This window comes from Lepidochelys kempii, chromosome 15 (assembly GCF_965140285.1).
Source record: "Lepidochelys kempii isolate rLepKem1 chromosome 15, rLepKem1.hap1, whole genome shotgun sequence".
In the NCBI taxonomy this organism is placed as follows: Eukaryota; Metazoa; Chordata; order Testudines; family Cheloniidae; genus Lepidochelys; species Lepidochelys kempii.
Window position 1 is genome coordinate 10,658,410 of NC_136394.1, and position 21,759 is coordinate 10,680,168.

At 44.9% G+C, this 21,759-nt stretch overlaps 1 protein-coding gene across 1 annotated transcript; it reads right to left on the reverse strand.

Moving 5' to 3' along the window:
- Positions 1-2,068: 2,068 nt before the first annotated feature.
- RAB35 (RAB35, member RAS oncogene family) lies at positions 2,069-21,321 on the reverse strand. The gene is made up of 6 exons (XM_073312297.2): positions 21,117-21,321; positions 15,511-15,561; positions 14,593-14,716; positions 5,573-5,697; positions 5,351-5,475; positions 2,069-4,670 (listed from the first exon to the last, which is right to left on the reverse strand). Exons 1-6 carry the CDS (start codon positions 21,166-21,168, stop codon positions 4,542-4,544), a joined length of 606 nt encoding a protein of 201 aa, XP_073168398.1. The 5' UTR covers positions 21,169-21,321; the 3' UTR covers positions 2,069-4,541.
- Positions 21,322-21,759: the final 438 nt, after the last annotated feature.

Genomic DNA, 21,759 nt, shown 5'->3' on the forward strand with positions numbered 1-21,759 from the left:
ACAGCTGATGATGGATTAAGTCCAGGCTCCTTTCACTGCCTATGAGGGTTGAACATGCCAGCGCCCCCTCCCCCCCAGGGCAGCTGACACTTACAAACCTATTGAAAAAGGTCACTGGGAGGGAGAACACTAACCGGAAGAAGCCCAGCAAAGTAGATTCCGTATCCCAGGCAAGCATCAGCATACAGGGATTATACCACTGCCCAGGAATTGGATCTGCAGCAGTGAACACCACTACAAAATATTTTCACCCATCAGTACTTAAGGGACCGTTCCAGGCAGTATGGCAGGGATGAGACATGCACCTTGTACAACAGTTGCACAGTTAAAGGATGGAGGCTGCACATTTCACACAACTGCACGACAATTACAAAGCAATCTCGCTGCCTCTGTGGGAAAACAAGGAAATTTTTTTTTTTGCTAGCTAGGGGGAAGCTCCCTTTAACAAAGTCTACAGCTGGGGCCTACTGTTATATATGAGACTCGAGCATAGTACAGAAAACAAATACAAATAAATGTAGATTCAAGTCAAGTCACTCGCACTTTACTATCTTAACACACACCTAGATCAGCAAGGTACCATTCAACAAGAAAACAAGATCCATTTAAGAAGAGAAACTGAGGAGTGAAGTCTACGGCACAGCTTGTGCAGAGCAGCAATAAAGTGGGCTTACTGGCAATAGTACACGCACAAGGATGTCAGGTGATGTGTTTAGGCCTTACCCTATCTAGGATTGATGGTGGATTCTGGACATCCAGCAAACCCTCTTTACCATTCCCACTTCACTGCAAAGCAAGATTGTTTTAACCAAAAGCTTAGAGGTACAAGGGACGTGCCTGGGTAAGACAGTGAAGTGACAGTCCCCATAGACTGAAAGTGAAAAAGCACACAGCAGGGACAAACAGAAAGAATGTATCTATAGATATGTACATACCACAGTGCTGTAATTTTTGTACGTAGCAGTAATGTAAATAAGTGTATGGGTTTTATAAGATACGTATTATATACATCTATAAAGGCATATTTTTAGTAAAAACAATGCTCCACAGCTTCTTTTGTAAATAGTTCTCTTCAGAATAAAATGGGTCATTTCTACGGTACTGTCTCTGGGCTTTGATCCCTGGTTATTCTCTGAACCTAGAGAGCCACCTCACCCTGAATACACACTCAGGACATCTCGCAATCTCAAGCAATTCAGCCATGTGTGCGCTTCCCGGTGAAAAGGGCAGAGAAGCAGTAGTAACCCATCTATTTTGAGTATTCACACCTTCAGCTGCCTGGGAAACTAAGGGAAGATCTACACTTAAAATGCTGCATTCAGGGCCGGCTCTAGCTCTTTTGCCTCCCCAAGCACCAAGCCACTGAAGCAAAAAAAGAAAAGAAAGAAAAAGGCCGGCCCTTGAAATGTGCCGCCCCAAGCACGGCCGGAATGCCGCCCCTTCACATGGGCCAGCCCAAGCACGTTCCTCCTTGGCTAGTGCTTAGAGCCGGCCCTGGCTGCACTGGCGGAGTTGCAGCGCTTAAGACGCTCCTACACCGACGGGAGAATTTCTCCCATCAGCACAGTTAATCCACCACCCTGAGAAGCGGTAGCAGCTCTCCCATCAACACAACGCTGTCCATGGGGGGGAGAAACTAAGTACCGAGGGGGACATTAAGTGGAGGTAAACCCACAATGTAAAAAATTGCAGTGGGGAGAAAAAAAAAGAGCCTCTGATTTTTATTAATATTTGTCCTCTCCTGCTTCTAACAGAGCTCCAAACTCTGCTGGAGTCTCCAGCTCTACCCTGTGTAACTGCAAGTGAAGTCTTCAAAGCTTTACCTGGGGACAGGAATGAAGGAATAAAATGCAGATCAACAATTTTCAACCCATAAAGAAAGATGTAATATACAGTTCCACTAAAGAGTGAAAAATCCCAGGGCAGCAAGAGGACTGAAGGCAGCCACTGTCCCTTGCTAAACACCCCCTGCAGAAAAGCACCACATATAACGAGGATGGAGGCAAGCCAGGGAGAGAACCCAGCTCCAGATGCTGGACAGCAGAGGAAACAGACCTTCAAAAGGAAGATTTGGCAGCTTTAACCTTTATTTTTAGTTTTTTAAAATTATTTAAAAAGCATAATTAGAAACTGTCAATACAGAAATAATCCTAGCAAACCAGTTAGACATTCCATCGCTTAACATTAGGAAACTTCACATCAGCACCACTAGAGATGCAGTCCCCAGTCCCCACCCTCTTTCAGTTTAATACTCAGTGGCAGCAGCAGCCAATAGAGGCAGCACTAAAAAAAAATCCCACTTCAAGCCAGGAAGCTGGATTGCAGGATTGGCAAAGCTCACACCTGTGGCCACGAAGACCCGGACTCAGTGAGAACTAACCTTTCCACATCAAAACACTCCAGATCAGGTGCACCATTTCCTCACTTTATTGTATCAGTTCCAACAAATTCAGAGTTTTCCTTTTCCCTATACCCTTTACCCCTACCCAGATCTACAAACTCTTCAGCACACGAGCCCTATCAATGTATTTCAAGTCGAGCCCACGGAGTGGTAACTGTGGCACAAGCCAGCTCCATTTCAATAGGAAGGGCTAGAGAAGGTTGACAGACCTCCTTCCTGGTACATATGCTATATTCCACATTGGAAGCACATGGGGTGGATGCCTGGTGTAATTTCTGCTGCCACCTGCAGAGGCAACCAATGCACATCTTGTCATTCATGCAGTGCTCACTCTAGCAGTATCACCTCACTATCTCCAGCTCATTTTTACTCTTGGGTTACCAATGAAACATGGACAGATATGTGCAGAAAAGAGATGGGGGATGGGAAAAGGCAGCTGCTATACACTCCCAACACTTGCACTGGTTAAAAACCTGTCACACGTTCATGGTTTGCATAAAAAAAAAAATCTTTAAAGTCAGACTGATCTGTGATGTGATTGTACGATCAGAGCTTTTACCACAAACCATAAGAATCTAAAAAGGCAGGCAAAATAAATAAGTCTGATTTCAATTTAGCCTTTCTTGGGTGTGATTGGGATGAGTCCAAGCTCATGCATGTCAGTGGGACATGCCCTACCAAACCTAAGGCCAGTGATTCCAGAGGACCATGTGCTGACACCCAAGTGCTGTGTCATCTTCAGGGTCAAGTATGAAGCCAAAACCCCCACCCCTTTCCGGTCAGTATTTCAAAAGAATTGCTTTTTTGCTTAGAGAATCAGTTGATGAACACGTTACTCAGCAGCCCAAATAGATCCTGCTCCTGCTACGACAGTCTCAGCCTCTGAGCATATCTATCCAGGGACTGATGAACTGAGCCCTTATTTTCCCACAAAAGCCAAAGGCGGCCCGGGGAATGCTATTTGTTCAGCATAGTGAGACCAGAGTATGTTACCAGAGATAACCCCTACCCACAACCATCACCACATAATGCAAGCAATAGCTTTCCATTTCTTTACATTAGCGAGAGCAATCATCTCTGTCAGGAGACTCCTGGGAATGATCCTGCAGCAACTTTTGGATCCAGACACCAACCAAAAGAGCTGGATTCACTTCCACATGTTCCATCTCTCTTGAAAGCAATGCTTTGCCACCGGCATTCACATCTGAGTTCAGATCTACTTGTGGACAGGGCAACACGAAGAGCTTTTTTTGGCAGATTCACACTGTTTTGTTGCTCTCAAGAAGAGTCTGGACCCTCGCCTGGAACAACCAGCAGACCCAGAAACAGAAGTCACAGGAGTTTAGTTTCATTTTGTTTTTTTAAAAAGTTTAAATCCAAATAAATCCCATTTTTTGCAGGTTTGTTTTTAAATATCTTGATACAAACTGAAGAGCAGATACAGCTGAGCTGCACCACAAAGCAAATGTTAAACCCAAGGCCCTGGCCACAAACCTGGAGCATGGCAAAGTGAAACCCAGCACCAGCCGCTAGCCCAGGGGCTGGTAAAGTGAAACCCCAGGCTCCAGCAGCAACCCTGGAACCTAGAAAAATGAAGCTGAAGCCCCAGTAACAGCCTGGAACTCAAAGTGAAGCCAAAGGCCCCAGGGGCACCAGTTGCCAGCCTGGAGCCCAAACAAAATGAAGCCCAAGCCCCCAGCAGCAATCGCTGCCAGCCTGGAGCCTACTCAAGTTAAGAACTTGGTATTCTATCTTTAAAAAGATAACTCTGCAGTTCATGATTGGTTGACATTAAGAAGGCATAAGCCAGAGTGACAAGAGGGAGGTGCGGCTGGTTAAAGCAATATACATTATGTACAAACTCTTGGGTTAATCAGTCCACTTGGTAGGCAACGTCCTTTCTTGTCTACAAGGCGCACTGGAATGAGCAGGGGAGGAGAGAAGGGGCAAGAGTCCATCCGATACTTTCTTGGCACTAACATGGTAAGGTGCCAGGGCCTCTTGATAGAAAACACGGAGAAAAATCTTTAAATAACGGCACAAACTGAGAAAGTCCTCCCGAAGCCTGCCCCAGTGAAGTAGCCCAAGTCTAGAAGGGGCTGATCTGTCAGAGCAGAGTCTCTGCAACAGGGAAATGGCATTAGCAGCACCGCTTCTTCCTTTTACTGTTCTTAGTTAGCTTCACTACGTCGTTCTGTTGCTGCTGTTGCTGCTTTGCTAAGTTTTCTTTCTTTGCTCGCAGAACCAGCTCTGTAATGCAATTAAACATCTGCAAGAGAAACACAATCAAGTTCAGACCATCTGGGAGTGCAGGCTGGCTGCTGAGGGGGTACTCTCCAGAGGAGTAGATGATGCCACTAAGCCCAGCAAGTCAGATTTCAGCACATTCTCCTCACAACCCCTCCAAAGGCCAGTGACTTGGGGTCCAGCCCCACATTTCCCTCCCCCACTAAAACCAGTGAATGAGGGTCTAGCCCAAGAAGAGCAAGTCAGGGTTTGGCATAATCCTTACTTGCCCACAGCACCACCAAAGCCAATGACTCAGGGTCTAGCATTCCCTTCCACTGAGGCTGCCACTTGCAGTGAAAAAAAGATCTCTTGGGAAAAATACCTAATAGGCTGATGCATTTTTATTAATTTTCGCCCTCCAGCTTTAACCTTTATTGCACTGAAGAAAAGTCATCGGATCTTCAGCACCTCTCCACCTGACCCCATCTCTCTCCTTCCCACTGTAACTGCTCATCTGCCCTTTGCATACACGGAGGGTTACTCTTCCTCCCCAGGCAGAATAAATGCTAACCAACAGCAATGAAAACCCCTCCTACTCTTGTTGGTATGTGGCCTCCTAACAGTGAAATTTCCATCTCCCTTTAACAGATGCAATATTTGCCATTCCTAGCCTGTTACTTCTGAAAAGTAGCCATATTCCTATTCCCTTCAGGGTATTACCTCTTCCACATTAATGTTTTCTTTGGCGCTGGTCTCAAACAGTTGGATCCCCATCTGCCCGGCAAATTTATAGGCATCTTCCGTCTCCACTACTTTCCGCTCTGGGTCATCATTCTTATTTCCCACTAAAAAGGAAAAAAGGTCAATGCTACACCTCCTACGCTGGCCAGGCTGCCATAGCAAAGGCTTCCCAGAACAAGCAGCAGCAGAGTAGGAGCTTACCCAGTATCCGGCAGACATCATCGCAGTTTTGGTTAATTTCATGTAACCACCGCTTTACATTCACAAAGGATTCTGCACTGGTGACATCATAGACAACAATCACCCCATGCGTCCCTCTGTAATACCTAGGGGGTGGGAAAAGGACACAGATGCTAGTTCAAACTTCAGGCTGCTTGGCCTTACCCCGAACACCTTCCTTTGGAATGGGCCTCTAGATCACCCCCTGGAATGGGCCTCTAGATCACCCCTTGACCCCACTGCGAGTCATTTAATGTGCAACTATCAGCTCATGCTCTGCCCCTAAACATGCACAGTTCTCTGCTCAGCTGGCCCATATGAACAAGTTTCAGAGCCCCTATATTGATAAACCTGCTCCTACAGGTCCTCTTTGGGCTGCCTGGGACCCAAACAAGGATAAGCATATCTTCCAGCTGTGAAAGCAGACAGTGGCAATCCATCCTCCACTGCCTTCCTATTTCATTTGAATCTTGGTTCCTGCACAAATTAAAGACTGATCAATGGTTGCAGTCAGGAAAGGAATTTTGCAAGCTCCCCTCCATCTCTAGGTGCCTTCAGTTCCTCTCTGGCAACAGCACCCACTATTCCAGCCATAGGCCTTCCAGCAGAGATAGTTAAATCATGCCAAATTGTGCAGTAGTTTTGAAATGTGAAAAATGCTCATTAGAAACTAACATGTGAACAAGTCTAATTTGTGATCAGATCTCCAGATATAAACTATTCAGAGGTCTGTTTTGCTATTTAGCCCCCCCAGTTACTCCTTTTGCTTTAAAGTCCTATTTTACTCTGAAAAGCAACTGTGTACTGACAGCACCTTCCTACTCAACAGATCTGCTCCATATGTGCATTCAGTCATATCTGCTACCTTTAGTGATTAAAAATAAGTGAAATGCAGTCAAAGCCAGTTAGTCCTGCAGAACCAACACAGATAAGAAAAGGAGATGGATTCAGTTTCTTTTTGTGCATCAGAATTGTTCACTAAGTTCCAATTTATTTCACCTGTGCAAACACTGAAAAAAATGGCACAGTGCAGGCATCACTGAAGACCTTTTATGGCACGCAAAACCTTTGGTACAATGATATGCATGAAGGAAAGAACCTTTACGTTCAGCTTAACATTCAGAGGCCAGTTGAGTTTGCAGCGCTGGCAGTTCAGAAAGAAACCTTTCACTTGTGAATTGAGCAAATTTGCTCTGTAAATCACTGAGACAATTAACACTGATCCCTCCCAATAGTTTGGCATTTTTGTTTTTTTAAATGGTTTTCTTTGTAGAACCACTCCAAGAGTTATTTTACTAGATGCACTTTTCACGTTTACCTGTCTTTCCCCTCCTCCTCCTCTTCTTGTGTCTGACTAGGATTAGCTTCTACTAATGCAAATGCGGAAGTTCACAGCAGCCAAACTGAGGCACTTCCCTTAGAAATATTTTTCAAGATTTCCAGAGACAAATCTCTTGCTATCAGCATTTCCACAAGGGCTCTTCCGAGATGACAACTGCGACCAACACTTTGAATCTAGTTCTCCCTTTGCTGAATTAATCCTTCCCCAGACAGAAGACACCCCAGTCCATCTGTGCACTGTGAAACTGAGCAAGACCAACTGGGCTACACTTCAGACTAGTTCTGATTTCTATTTTCATCTCTGCCACTGACTCACCATAACAGCTTGAGCAAATCACTTAACATCTCTGCCTCAGTATCCTCATCTGTTTTTTTAAGAGACTAACAAATTTGAGCATAAGCTTTCGTGAGCTACAGCTCACTCCAGCGGATGCATGCAGTGGAAAATACAGTGGGGAGATTTTATATACACAGAGAACCTGAAACAATGGGTGTTACCATACAGACTGTAAGGAGAGTGATCAGGTAAGGTGAGCTATTACCAGCAGGAGAGAGAAAAAGAATTAATGATATCAGACCTTTGCAACACACTCAGTGCTTCTCACCCACTGAAGTGCAAAGTACTCCTATCTCTAGGAGGCTTCTCCGCTATGCTTCTTCCCGCTAATTGTTCTGTCTTGGCCTCTGTTTCACATCACCAGGTGGTGGCGGTGGCTGCAACTAGGTGCCGTGCAACTTTTTTGCATAGGATCACCACACTTCAGAAGCATGAAAGGCCACCATCCGACCCTGTCTGCCTACCTGTGTGTTCTCATCTCTACTCTTACGTTCCAGAAAGAAACCCAGGCATATCAATTTTCTTGCATTGCTTTCTCAGAAACATATGCCACGTGTTCAATTCCCTTGGCATGAAATAGCTTAGACCATGAATATTCAGTCCCAAACTGGTTTTCTAGATTTTGCTGTACTTTTAAACCCTTTAACCAGTTCTCTCAACCAATCCTTTCATGATTTTGAAGTTTGTTAGGCCAATTCATCTTTTCCTCAACAGAAAAAAATATGAAATTTCCTTTATAACTTAGATTCTTTAGACTACATAACACCTTTATCCCCACGGGCTGCAGTCAGCATCAAAAATATTGTTCCATGTGAAACAGTGACTTGTACTACAAGCTCTGCTCCAGACTGGGTCCTAACATATAGCCACAGCGCCTCCCGCTTTGTGCTCTCTCAGCCTGCTGACAAACCTAGTACTGTATCTGGCTTGGCTTTGCTGGTGCTGAGCAATGGACAGACTGTTTACATCTAAATCCTCTTCTTGATTCCGAACTGGAAGACTCTTTCATTTAACATATGTTCTTCAGGTTGACCCATTTCTCCCCCCACAATGTTACATTTGTCTATGCTTGTCAAGGTTCCTCCCCCACTCTGAACTCTAGGGTACACATGTGGGGACCTGCATGAAAAACCTCCTAAGCTTCTCTTTACCAGCTTAGGTCAAAACTTCCCCAAGGTACAAAATATTCCACCCTTTGTCCTTGGATTGGCCGCTACCACCACCAAACTAATACTGGTGACTGGGGAAGAGCTGTTTGGACGCGTCTTTCCCCCCAAAATACTTCCCAAAACCTTGCACCCCACTTCCTGGACAAGGTTTGGTAAAAAGCCTCGCCAATTTGCCTAGGTGACTACAGACCCAGACCCTTGGATCTTAAGAACAATGAACAATCCTCCCAACACTTGCACCCCCCCCCCTTTCCTGGGAAATGTTGGATAAAAAGCCTCACCAATTTGCATAGGTGACCACAGACCCAAACCCTTGGATCTGAGAACAATGAAAAAGCATTCAGTTTCTTACAAGACTTTTAATAAAAATAGAAGTAAATAGAAATGAAGAAATCCCCCCTGTAAAATCAGGATGGTAGATATCTTACAGGGTAATTAGATTCAAAAACATAGAGAACCCCTCTAGGCAAAACCTTAAGTTACAAAAAAGATACACAGACAGAAATAGTTATTCTATTCAGCACAATTCTTTTCTCAGCCATTTAAAGAAATCATAATCTAACACATACCTAGCTAGATTACTTACTAAAAGTTCTAAGACTCCATTCCTGGTCTATCCCCAACAAAGACAGACTATAGACAGACTCAAAGACCCTTTGTTTCTCTCCCTCCTCCCAGCTTTTGAAAGTATCTTGTCTCCTCATTGGTCATTTTGGTCAGGTGCCAGCGAGATTACCTTTAGCTTCTTAACCCTTTACAGGTGAGAGGAGCTTTCCCCTGGCAAGGAGGGATTTCAAAGGGGTTTACCCTTCCCTTTATATTTATGACAATGCTAAACTACAATTTTCTTCATTGTCTGAGATCTCACTCAACATTTCACTAACCTGATGGTTTAATCTATGACTACCTTTATTTCCGGATACTAACCCCCCCCCCCCCTTTTTTTAAGCTAGTCGCCCCGTTTTACACTATCCATGAATCTTATCCAAGGCCTTGTGTCTTAAGTGGCACCTTAGAAATAACTGATGCAACCCCTGAGTGCAGCACAGTACTGTCACTGTATTTTTATATTGATTTACACTGTGGCCATACTTTCAATTTTCCTTGTGCTGCACTAAAGACACATAACTGCTTTATAGAAGTTGCCTGGGGGAAGTTGTTGGCTTTGGCAGATGGGTAAGGGACAGACGGGGCTTTTGGCACCCGGGAAGGAGTGGGAGTCAGTTTTGTGTTTTTGACAATTAAGAAACAATTGAGGCTTTTGATACCAAGGAGAAGATGCATCTTCTCTTTCTCCTCCCTATTTTGGATAGGATGGAGGCCATTTTAAATTTGAAGGAGGGAGGAATGAAATCCTCCTTCCCCATTCCTGAAAACATTGACAAATAGCTACCCCCTGCAACTCAATATCTGCCACAACATCCAACAATTGAGAAGCATAGTAACTTGGTGTTTTCCTAAAAAGAATAGTCATAAAATAGCTGTTGATGTTTAAAGCATCACCGGTTTTCCGATTTAATGCCCTATTGAGATAATGGGGCTACTCACACCTCCAAGTTATTATTTCAAGTTGTCCGCAGACAAAGATTACTGGGTCAATTCACCCTTTGAAGGTTACCTTTCAACCAGGAAACTAGAGACCTGAAATGTACGAAAGCTTAAATTCTGGAGTTACATCATAAGAAATTAAAATAAAAGAATGAGAATCCTGCAGTTCATACAGATGCATAAATGCATTATAAACATTACCCTGATCTTTTCTACAAAACTTTGTAAAATCTTAAGCTGTAAGTACATTATTATTGAATCATTATACAACAGTGTAGTAAATCTTCACAAAACTCCAGGACTGCTTGTTTAAACAATGATATCCTTAAATCAACCCGCTACGCCTTCCCACTACATCTCTTCTAAGGCTACTCCTATAAAAGGAGGAAACATTTTAGAATTAGCATGTGGGACTTGCTGCTACAGGATACTATTGAGTCAGAAAGCTTAATATGTTTTTTAGAAAGGGATTAGACATTTATCAATAGCACCTGCAGTTAGGGTAGTCTGTTTTATATTACAAGTGGAAGCAAATCTCATGCTTCAGGATATAAGCGGATCACCACCCGCGATCAGGAAAAAAAAACCTCCCTCTATTTTCTGGTTTTGTATCATAAAGTTAGATACAACCTGGAGATTAACACCTCCCTCTAGCATCCAAAACTTGCCACTGTCAAAGACAGGACACCCAACTAGGTGGGCTGTTGGTCTAGTCCAGTATGGCATCTCCAAAGCCGTTATTGTTAGTTCACTGGTTTACAGTTTACATGTTTGCCTTTTCCAGTCCTCTGGAATCTCACCTGACTGGAGTGAATTCAGCATTTGTTAAAGTTCACCATTTCCTTACTTACTGCTTGTCAGATGCACGAATGCATATAATCTGCAATCAGAATTTTTGTTGATTAAGTACATCTAATCTTTTAATAACCATATCTGGTGTTCAGTACACCACAACTCTACTTCTGTTGTCCTGGAAAACTGATTCCTGACTTGGACATATCTCTACCTTGTTCTTCTACAAATGCATGGTAGCTAATCACTCTATAATTACTTCACTCCTTGAGTTAAGCCCACACAATCCTTATTTTAAGGGGACTGGATATAAACTACCAACCCTGTTAAAAACTGTTCTATATTCACAAATGTACTTGAGCAGACCAAGCATGGAAAGATGCAGTGCATGTAACTCTCACATCTTATTCGTGACCTGCAATGTCTCCAGAGGGTTTGTGATGTGCACATATGGGATTACCAGGTCTAAACTAAAATTCTCTTTGGATTTAGGAGAAAGTCAACCCAGCTCTCTAAAGTTAAGTGGCTAGTGCACTAGTCACTGCTCCACCTAGACACAAATAACCCCAAGACCCCTGATTATTTCATATGTACACAGTCTTGCTGCCTTTGACATTTTGCTATTTACTGTAGGATTTTTTCAGTCTATTTTACTTTTCCTGGCTTTCTCAAAAATAATTCTCCTGCTCAGCTTCCTTTACATTCCTTAACAACTCCTGTGTCGTCTTCAGCTTCTGTAACTTAAGTATGTTGGGCTTTTACAGAGAGATGACTTGACTGCAGCTTCTTATGTCTTCCCATTTTGTACTACAGACTTGCACTCAGTTCAGTCATGTTGCAATTCTAAGTCTTCCCAGCAGCACTTCAAACCCACCACTATTACGACAGATGCTCTCAGACTTCAAGCTTGTTTACCATACTTGACATCTACCTGTAGACTCTCCTTTATCTGCAAAAAAGATTTACTGGTCTATAGCAATAGCAAAGGATCAGCTTTTCCCCTTTCAATCCAAACAGGCACCGCTACAGCAACCTAAAGTTTCAACCATTCTGTTGACAATGTATTAGTACCCAACCCATGCTTTGTTTGGCCAAGCCCTTCTGTACACTCTATAACCTGGTAATTTGATCTGCTACTCAGTTACTCCCTTGACAATAAAATTCTGGATCCACAATCTTGTTGTTTATTATCTATACAGGGAATATGGTCCACCTTAGAGGAGGCTGCCTCATGCCTACTGGCCAACTAAAGAGGAAGTAGCAGCATGCCACAGCCAGCCCACCTAGCCAGAGGAAAAAGCTTCTCTACTACAATACAGTCTTGAAGCAGCTTTTTCACTTCTTCCTTAAGTATGGGCCATCAATGTCCCATAGGGGGCTGAAAAGCAAAAATGTCCATTCAGTTGTGTGCAAAGCTGGACATTTTTATTGCTTGTCCATGGAAGTTTCTGTGGCAGGCTGGTAACTACCCCAAAAACTCTGCAATATGGGAAAACAAGGGGGCTCGTTACTCCCCCCTCATATTACAATTTGTCTTCAGCTCACTCAGAGAAGTTGTGACAGCAATAGCACTAAATGCATCAGGAAATCCAAAAACCTTCATGTAGAAAGCATCCTCTATGACTCTCAAAAGTTCTTGTTTTTAAACGATTGTGAGTGGAAGGAGAAGCAAAAGGTTTACACATTATATTAGACAGTCGCTTCTGCAGCTATTCCTGTCCTCAAAAGTAAGTCTCATTTCCTGGTATTCCCCTTTAATTGCTGGGCATCGTGGTTTTCGGATCTAGCTTGCATCAGCCCCCATAGCCTTGTAAACCAAGGCTCATTAACTCAGAGCTGAAGTGTGGCTGCCAATTCTGAAAACAGGAAGGTGCATTGCTGACTCAGCACAAATTCAGCCAGAACAAGTGGCCCATATGCACAGCTGATAAGAACTTTAGCAGTGCCTTACTGCCTCCCCCCTCACCACTTCCTTTCTGAAGCTGGCCACAGCATTGAAACAAGAAGTGATGTCATGCACAGGATCACTATGAGAAGTAGCGAAGTCTGCAATGCTTTTATGAAACAAGTCTCCAGCAGTATAAGTGAAGAAATGCAAAGGAAAAGGGATGGAGCACAGTTCACTGATTTCTAAACATCCAGACCTCTCCCAAAAGCATCAAACCGCATGATGCTTTTTATTTTGGCGGATATGTTATATGAAAAATGACCTGCCTCAGTTAATTGACAGAAGCCAAAGGAGAAGTCAGTTGTGAATGACTAACCAAATGAAGGAGGAGAGGAGATATGATTGCCCTCTATAAATAGATCAGAAGGATAAATACCAGGAAGGGAGAGGAGTTATTTAAGTTAAGTGCCAACGTTGACGCGAGAACAAATGGATATAAACTGGCCATCAACAAGTTTAGGCTTGAAATGAGACAAAGTTTTCTAACCATCCAGGAGTGAAGTTCTGAAACAGCCTTCCAAGGGAAGCAGTGGAGGCAAAAAATCTAACTGGCTTCAATACTGACCTTGGTAAGTTTTGTGGAGGGGATGGTATGATAGGACTGCCTACAATGGCATGTGGCTCATCTGTAACTGCTAATAGCAAATACCCTCAACTGCCAGAGATGGGACACTATATGGGTAGGGCTCCGAGTTACTACAGAGAATTCTTTCCCAGGTGTCTGGCTGGTGGGTCTCGCCCATATCCTCAGGGTCCAACTGATCACCATATTTGGGGTCAAGAAGGAATTTTCCCTCTGGTTAGATTGGCAGAGACCCTGGGGATTTTTCACCATCCTCTGCAGCATGGGGCATGGGCCACTTGCAGGTTTAAACTAGAGTAAATGGTGGATTCTCGGTAACTTGAAGTCTTTAAATCATGATTTGAGGACTTCAGTAACTCAGCCAGTGATTATGGGTCTATTACAGAAGTGGGTGGGCGAGGTTCTGTGGCCTGCAACGTGCGGGAGGACAACACTAGATGATCACAATGGTCCTTTCTGGCCTTATAGTGTATGAGAAAACAGGCACTTGGGTGCTCCCAGTACAATTTTATTTTATACAGAAAGGAAACAAAGGATCCATTTCCAAATATCTTCCTTCCTCTTCCCCCAACACCACTCTGAGCAGCCCAAATCCACTGTAACCAGTCATAGCAAAAACATTTCATTCTCCTGAGCTCTCAGTGCTGCAGCTGCAGCTCAGGGTGTGGTTTCTTCAGGAACAGGAAAAGCACTGCAGTTGTTCAAAGGACAATGAGCGTGAACTGACCTCAGACCAAGAAGAAGGTTAACATTCTGTTGGTGTCCGTTTCAACAGAACACTATGTACTTTAATCTAACCATCAGAATGTCCCTTCACCATTCGCAATTCCAAAAAGAATCCACGTATTTGACATTGAATTCTTAAACCTCAAACTCCTCATTAAAACTACAAAACTAATAGAGAGGATTAATATTTTGGACTTCTGTAGCACATTTTGCAGAAGGTTGAGAGGCTAGATCTACTGATGTATTTAAAAAAAGAGAGAAACATTCCCAGTTTTACAGTTGGGAAACTAGAGGCAGCGGAATTAAGAGACTTGCCCAAGATCATACAGAAAATCTGTTGCATAGCCAAGAATCCAGAAATCCTGCCTCCCAGTCCTGTGCCTTAACCATAAATCCTTCATCCCTAATTGTCATGGGAGAGCTTGAAAAAGAATCCCCACAAACACAGATAAACCACATACTTGAGAAACTGCCAACCTATAATAGCCAAGCTGCATTCCAAGAAGCCCATAATATCTAAGCTTAGAGCCATATTCAAAGGAGCCCAACTATACTCACGTCGATGTGATAGTCCGGAAACGCTCTTGTCCAGCTGTGTCCCATATCTGTAGCTTCACCTTCTCTCCATTAATCTCAACTGTCCGGATTTTAAAATCCACTCCAATTGTGGTAATGTAGCTGCCTACAGAGAGGAAGTGTGTATGCAAGTGAGAACACCAAACCGTGTTCCCTTTAGACTTATCACATTTACTAGGACACATGTCTAGGCTGCAGCTGGTGGTAGCTTCAGGAGCACTGTCACTTTCCCCAATCTATTTGGGCTCCTTTTAGACAGGTATCTCAAGCCACATTTTTATTTGTATAATAATCATTCAAGACACCAGGCTATTTTCTACCACTGATACCAAAAAAATCAAATCCAGTAGCAAAAAATCTATTTCAAGAAAGCTATTCCAACACCATACCAGTGGTTGAGAATAAGCACCAAATTAATCAAAAGAGGGGTAACAAATACACAAATATTTTACTCTTGAGAGCTTGCAGGGCAAAATTTATCTAAACTGCTAGTGGAAGCACTCTTTCCTTCAACTACAATCTATTATATTAATCTCCTCCTGATAACTCTGAATCATGTTACAAAGAATTAAATTATAATGATTTAACTATAGTACTTCATCAATCCTAATCCCACAGGATCAATGGAAGGTTTTACAATGGGCAGAAGTTTGCATGGTGCAACGAACATTTAAAAAATTGAACTCTTCTACAGGATTCACACTGATCTAGATACCACGTGATTTTCACAATCAAAATGCAAGGACTGTGTGTGGGTGTGCCAAGAGAAATGGAGCTGGGAAGATAACAGATTTCTAAAATGGCTAGCAGTGCCAGGTTAAGTGAACTCCCAGGATGAGAGTTCTTTAGTGCTAGGACAGCCCTTGGCCAATTCACCACTGGAGGAAAGGGAACACTCACCTGAGAAAGTATTATCTGCGAAGCGTAACAGCAAACTGCTTTTGCCAACACCTGAGAGAGAAAAAAATACTGAGTTCTGTTGGAATAGAAGTAACAGATGGTGGTATTTTGTCTTTCATTCACTGTGTTTTCTGAATCCCATTTAATTCCTTCTTCTGGAAGATAGAATCAGATTATCAGTTCCTGACCAAAGCCTCAGAGGAGAAAACTGACACGAACAGAACTGCAGGTCAGATCTCAAGTTATCCATTTCAGAGTAACAGCCGTGTTAGTCTGTATTCGCAAAAAGAAAAGGAGTACTTGTGGCACCTTAGAGACTAACCAATTTATTTGAGCATGAGCTTTCGTGAGCTACAGCTCACATTGCAATTTCCCCAACTTTCAGTTCCTGGATCAATAATGCTACAGCAGGCATCCCCAGCAGATAGTCTAAAAAAATCCCATCTCTGTGATCTTTTGTGCCAGGCCTGAGCACCACTGCCTATATCTCCCATTCAAATCACGTACACGTGAACCCACAATGAAATTTGAGCTACTTGGGCCTTGAGATCAGGGTTTGGTGCTGCCAAATTGGGGTTAGAATGGGCATTATTTAATGGAAGACAGCAAGCACAGACTAACACAGCCAAGGTAAACTAGTGCAACTGCTCAAGAAGATTGGGAACCATTGTTCTATACTGTCATCCAACAGGAAGCAGCAAGTATTCCATACTGCAGGATCACTCTGAAATTGCACCCTTTGCATGAGATGTTTCATGTAACAATTTAAAATGCTTGGAACAGTACTTCATTCAGGTTTTCCTTAAACAATCTGCAGTCACAATCCAGCATTTCCAGTTTCATGGTAACATCTTGCACACATCTGCTTCCAATAAAATCCACCACAAAGAACTGATTCCTTCACAACAAACCCATTGGGTTTTGGCATGAGGAAATCCCAGCTAGTCATTTTTGTTGCTTCTTAGAAGAGACCCTTAGCTCCAGTTTGCCCTCCTGATCACAGTAACTGACCAATGTTCCAGAGTAACAGCCATGTTAGTCTGTATTCGCAAAAAGAAAAGGAGTACTTGTGGCACCTTAGAGACTAACCAATTTATTTGAGCATAAGCTTTCGTGAGCTACAGCTCGCTTCATCGGATGCATACCGTGGAAACTGCAGAAGACATTATATACACAGAGACCATGATACAATACCTCCTCCCACCCCACTCTCCTGCTGGTAATAGCTTATCTAAAGTGTTCACTCTCCTTACAATGTGTATGATAATCAAGGTGGGCCATTTCCAGCACAAATCCAGGTTCTCTCACCCCCCCACCCCCTTTCCAAAAACCACACACACGAGTGAGTTTGTGTGTGTGGTTTTTGGAAAGGGGGGGGGGGTGAGAGAACCTGGATTTGTGCTGGAAATGGCCCACCTTGATTATCATACACATTGTAAGGAGAGTGATCACTTTAGATAAGCTATAACCAGCAGGAGAGTGGGGTGGGAGGAGGTATTGTATCATGGTCTCTGTGTATATAATGTCTTCTGCAGTTTCCACAGTATGCATCCGATGAAGCGAGCTGAAGCTCACGAAAGCTTATGCTCAAATAAATTGGTTAGTCTCTAAAGTGCCACAAGTCCTCCTTTTCTTTTTGACCAATGTTATTTCCTCTCATTTAAAACTAGGGTCTATCACAGGGACAGGCAAACTTTTTGGCCTGAGGGATGCACTGGGTTTTGGAAATTGTATGGAGGGCCAGTTAGGGGAGGCTGTGCCTCCCCAATCAGCCAGGCGTGACTTAGCACCCTATCCGCGCCCCCACCCACCCATTTCTCACCCCCTGATTCCTCCCCCATCCCCTGGGACCCCTGCCCCTTCCACCCCCCTGCTCTCTGTCCCCTGACTGCCCCCGGTACCCCCGCCCCTGACTGCCCCCAGCTGCCCCATCCAACCCCCCCTTTCTGACTGCCCCCTGACACCCCCTACCCCCATCCAACCCCCCCGTTCCCCACCCCCTGACCACCCCAGCCCTCTATCCAACCCCCCCTGCTCCCTTACCGCACTGCCTGGAGCACCGGTGGCGCTACAACTGCACCGCCCGGCTGGAGCCAGCCACGCCATCGCGCAGCACAGAGTGCCAGGTCAGACTGGGCTCTGCAACTGTGCTGCCCCAGGAGCTCGCCACCCGACCACCCAGGGCATTGCGCCTGTGGTGCAGTGAGTTGAGGGGGAGGAAGGACAGCAGGGGAGGGGCCGGGGGCTAGCCTCCTGGGCCAGAGCTCAGGGGCCAGGCAGGAGGGTCCCGCGGACTGGATGTGGCCCACGGGCCGTAGTTTTCCCACCTCTGGTCTATCAGGTGAGTGCTTACTCGTGTTAGGTTGCCTGGTCACTGAGAAACTGGTTAATACAGTCACTATTAACAAATCCGCAAGGATTTCTGTATGACAACTGCACAAAGCTCCTATAGTTCTTCACAGTCTTTTCAGATTCCTCCAACCTCCCGTAACACTAAATGGAGTATCTTCCCTACCATCCCCAAAATCCATGTCTCATAGGTCAAGAGCATAAGCCTAGCCAGTACTTGCCTAAACATCAAGAGCAGAAAAGGTAGCCTCTCACAGAAGATGCGTGTTATACGGAAGGCAATACTGACAGCCAAGTACAGTTGCCAGATGCTGAACATCCCTAAGCTCCGAGAAGGTGGATGATAACAGTTGCCCAAACTTTAGAGAGGGCTGCACTAGCAACATGCCAAGAACCCAAAGGCTTCATATAAATTATATAATAAACCCTGTTGCAACCACTATCAACTTTCCAAAAGATGCAGCTTGCTGAGTCTACAGATCCCAGTGAGCAGCATGTCATCTCGATCCAAGTGGCCTCAACACCACATGTTGGGTCTTATAGTCTTATCAGACTGCATCTCTACATTTAAGACAAAACCAGCTGCAAACAACACTGTAAAACTCCCTGGAGAGCATATGACTTGCATCTTGTCAGGAGGATCTTCTTCAGTGGTGGACAATGGCTTGACCAAGGGCAACCACCAAAAGGCTTGTAACAAAAAGCCAAGCCTCCGGAATTCAGGAAATTCTAGCTGTTACCCAGATGACCGATCTCACTGAATGAACACTGACTATAGAGCACACTGCTCATATACAGAGAAACCACACTGCCCATGACCTCCCACCTCCTACGGACGTACATTTTAAGTTCAGGGGAGGGAGGGGGAATAGGGAGAGAGAGAGAGAGAGAGAGAGAGAGAGAGTCAGTAGAGCTTCTTCCACTCATGTGAAAGAAAGAATTCAAAAGCACTGCCTTGCCTACTAATTTTGTGAAATCTAGTAGTGCATAAATTTGCCCATCGCAGCTTTCAAAACAAACCCAGCTATAGCTGAATGAAAGAGCAGACATAAGCATGCAAGTAGAAAGTGATAGACTAATTATCTGTACAATTCATTTTTAAAATTTTTGGCACAACTTGGATGGCTAAGACTACAATCATCTTTTCAAAATGACCTGTTTTAAACACGAAAACCTACTGTCCTTTAAACTCTGTCACAATTCCATATTGTGCAAATGAAATGTAACAATCCATCCAACAACATTGCATTTCTTAACACTAGGCTTTTCTGTAAAGATCAATTAATGATGCAAATGAAATGTTTCTGGAAACTGGGACAAAGCCTTCCTCTTGGGATTAAAGAGAAAACATTAACAATCAATACTTGTAGCTCTACAGTGGATTTAACTGTTAGAACCCCAAGCTGCAGGCATCCAGTCCTCTCACAATCAGGTCATGCACAGTTTCTCACACTGGGCACTCTCCAGTGATTAGGGGCTTTGCCCAAGTTAAGAATTGCCAGCAAAGAGATTTAACTGATCAAAAGAAAAATCTTCCTCTCTAAAATAGGGCTCTCTCTAAATAACCAATCTTGCCTATATTGTTTTGAAACCTACTGGCAGGCAAGGAAGACAGTATTTAAACTCTAGTAAAGCGATCAGTATGCTACCACATGTATCTCCTTGGGTTTTAGAAGAATATCCCTTTAAAAAAAAAAAGGACCTTATTTAAAATAAGGACTCCGTAAACACTAGTCCTATCTTTCTTGCAGCCCCAGGAGCAGCATTGAGGGGGCCACAGTGTAGTATACACTCAACCACTTTTGACAGGGAGCTACAAACCTACTGAGATGGTTCCTAGGATCATGCAGTGTTCCGTTTTTATCCAAATGGCCATGCCACATTGCATGCTGGGACCTGCTGTCTTTACAGGTCACACCTCTGTTAAAAGATATGGGTGGATGCCATATACTCCATTTTATTTAAATTAAGTTTCAGGATCTTGAAGGGTTGCGACTATGGAACTTAACTGGGTGAAGTTTGGGGACCCCTATATAGAAGTAGAAATCCACCACCTGCATTTCTGGTGCACTTCAAAATAGATCAACTGACATGACAGATGGTAAATTCAATTATTTGCCCTTCAAAAGTGTTTCAAATTCTGCAAAGCCTTTTAAAATCAAAGATCAGACATTTTCCCTTTCTTCAACCAACAGGTTAAGGTTTTAGGCACCCATGATTAGTAGATGGAACATATACATCCAACACATACTCCTCTTCCATTTTAAAGATCGAAACAAGACCCAAAGCTTATTTCTAAGTTGATGAACACATACACAAAGCTTCAGCTGGGCATATCTTAACAAATACTAAAGAAAAACTTTATTTTTAATGTTAAAAACATAGGAATTGACACATTGGAAACAACAGTCCTTAGGGCATTCTGAGCACAGACCAAACTCTCTAGACTGTACTTAACTGTAGGTTATATTATGAGGGAATTCCTTCCTGATCCCAGCTAGACAACAACATATGCCCTGAAAACCTGAGGTTTGATTGCCCTTGTACAGTCTATCCTAGCTAGTGTAAATGCTGATGTTATCCTTACATAAACACGTGTCCTTTTTTGAATCTTGTTAAACTTATTTGCCTCAACACCCTGTGGCTGCAAGTTCCACAGGTTAAAAAGAGACTCTGTACAAACAAAGGAGACAACCGTTTCGTTCTAGCTGCAGAAGGCCTCTCCGCAGGCCCGTGGTGAGATAGGATTAGCCCCACTTAGTTAGGGCAAGCCTGTAGAAGTCCACCAAGGAAGCTGGCAGGCGGAGGGTGTCTTTTCACTCCCACTGGTGGATAAGAAGCCACCACTGCAGCTCTGGCAGGACTAGGAGGTGGCAGCCACCCAGTCTATAGAAGTTTCTGCCTCCAGCCTTTGCTCAATGAGTATCACCCCCCTCGCCGCTATCTGACCGGGCATTAAGCCTGGTCAGCCAGCGAAACACCAGAACAGCCCTTCCACCCCGCCCCCAACCCCCCTACCCAGACCCCCACTCCCCGGCACAGACCGCCCGGCCGTGCCCCCGCCCGGCGGCATCGCCCCTTGCACAGACCAGCCCCCCCGGCCCGGCGCTACCCCGCCGCGAGGCGCCACAGGCCTCTCTCCCAGGCAGACGCCGCCAAGCTCGCTCCCCTCCCCCGTCGGGGGCGCGGGGGGCTCCTGCCCCGGGGAGCGGCCTAGCCCCGCCACCCCCGAGGCCCGGCCCCGCTCCCCGCCTCACCGCTGTCGCCGATGATGAGCAGCTTGAAAAGGTGATCGTAGTCTCTGGCCATGGCCGGTGGGGAGCGGAAGCTCCGGGCGGCGCGAGAGGTGGGGTCTCCTCAGGCGGCGGCGGCGGCTCCGGGCCGGATCCACTTCCCGAACAAACAGCCGGAACTGACAGCGGCGGCAGCAACACCCCGAGTGCTCACAATGCGCACGCGCACCACCTCAGCCGCGCTCTGCTGCTGGAGAGCGCCAGCCGCTTAGCTACCCCACTGCACAGGCGCAGTGCCTCCCCGCCCTATCAGCCCCCTGAACGAACGCTCACTTCCTCCCTCTACCTGTCCGCTTACGCCCGTGTCACTCCGAGGCTAGTGAGGGGCTCAAGGACGCATGCGCTTTCTGGCGCCCGACTCGGCTGTGTTCCGGCGCATGCGTAGTGAAGGGCGCAAGTCCATTCAAGTAGTTTTGGCGCTCATTTCACAGTCAGGAGGCAGTGTCCCTCCCCCACAGGAATCCCACCGTCTTCCTCAGACAGGCCCCCAGCCCTTGGGACCTGCGGTGCCAGGGCCTTACCCACCTTTGCCTCATAGCAGGGAGCCACCGCAGAGGCCCCCTCCACTCTGATGAGTGGGCTGCCCAATGACAGGTTGCAGAGCCAA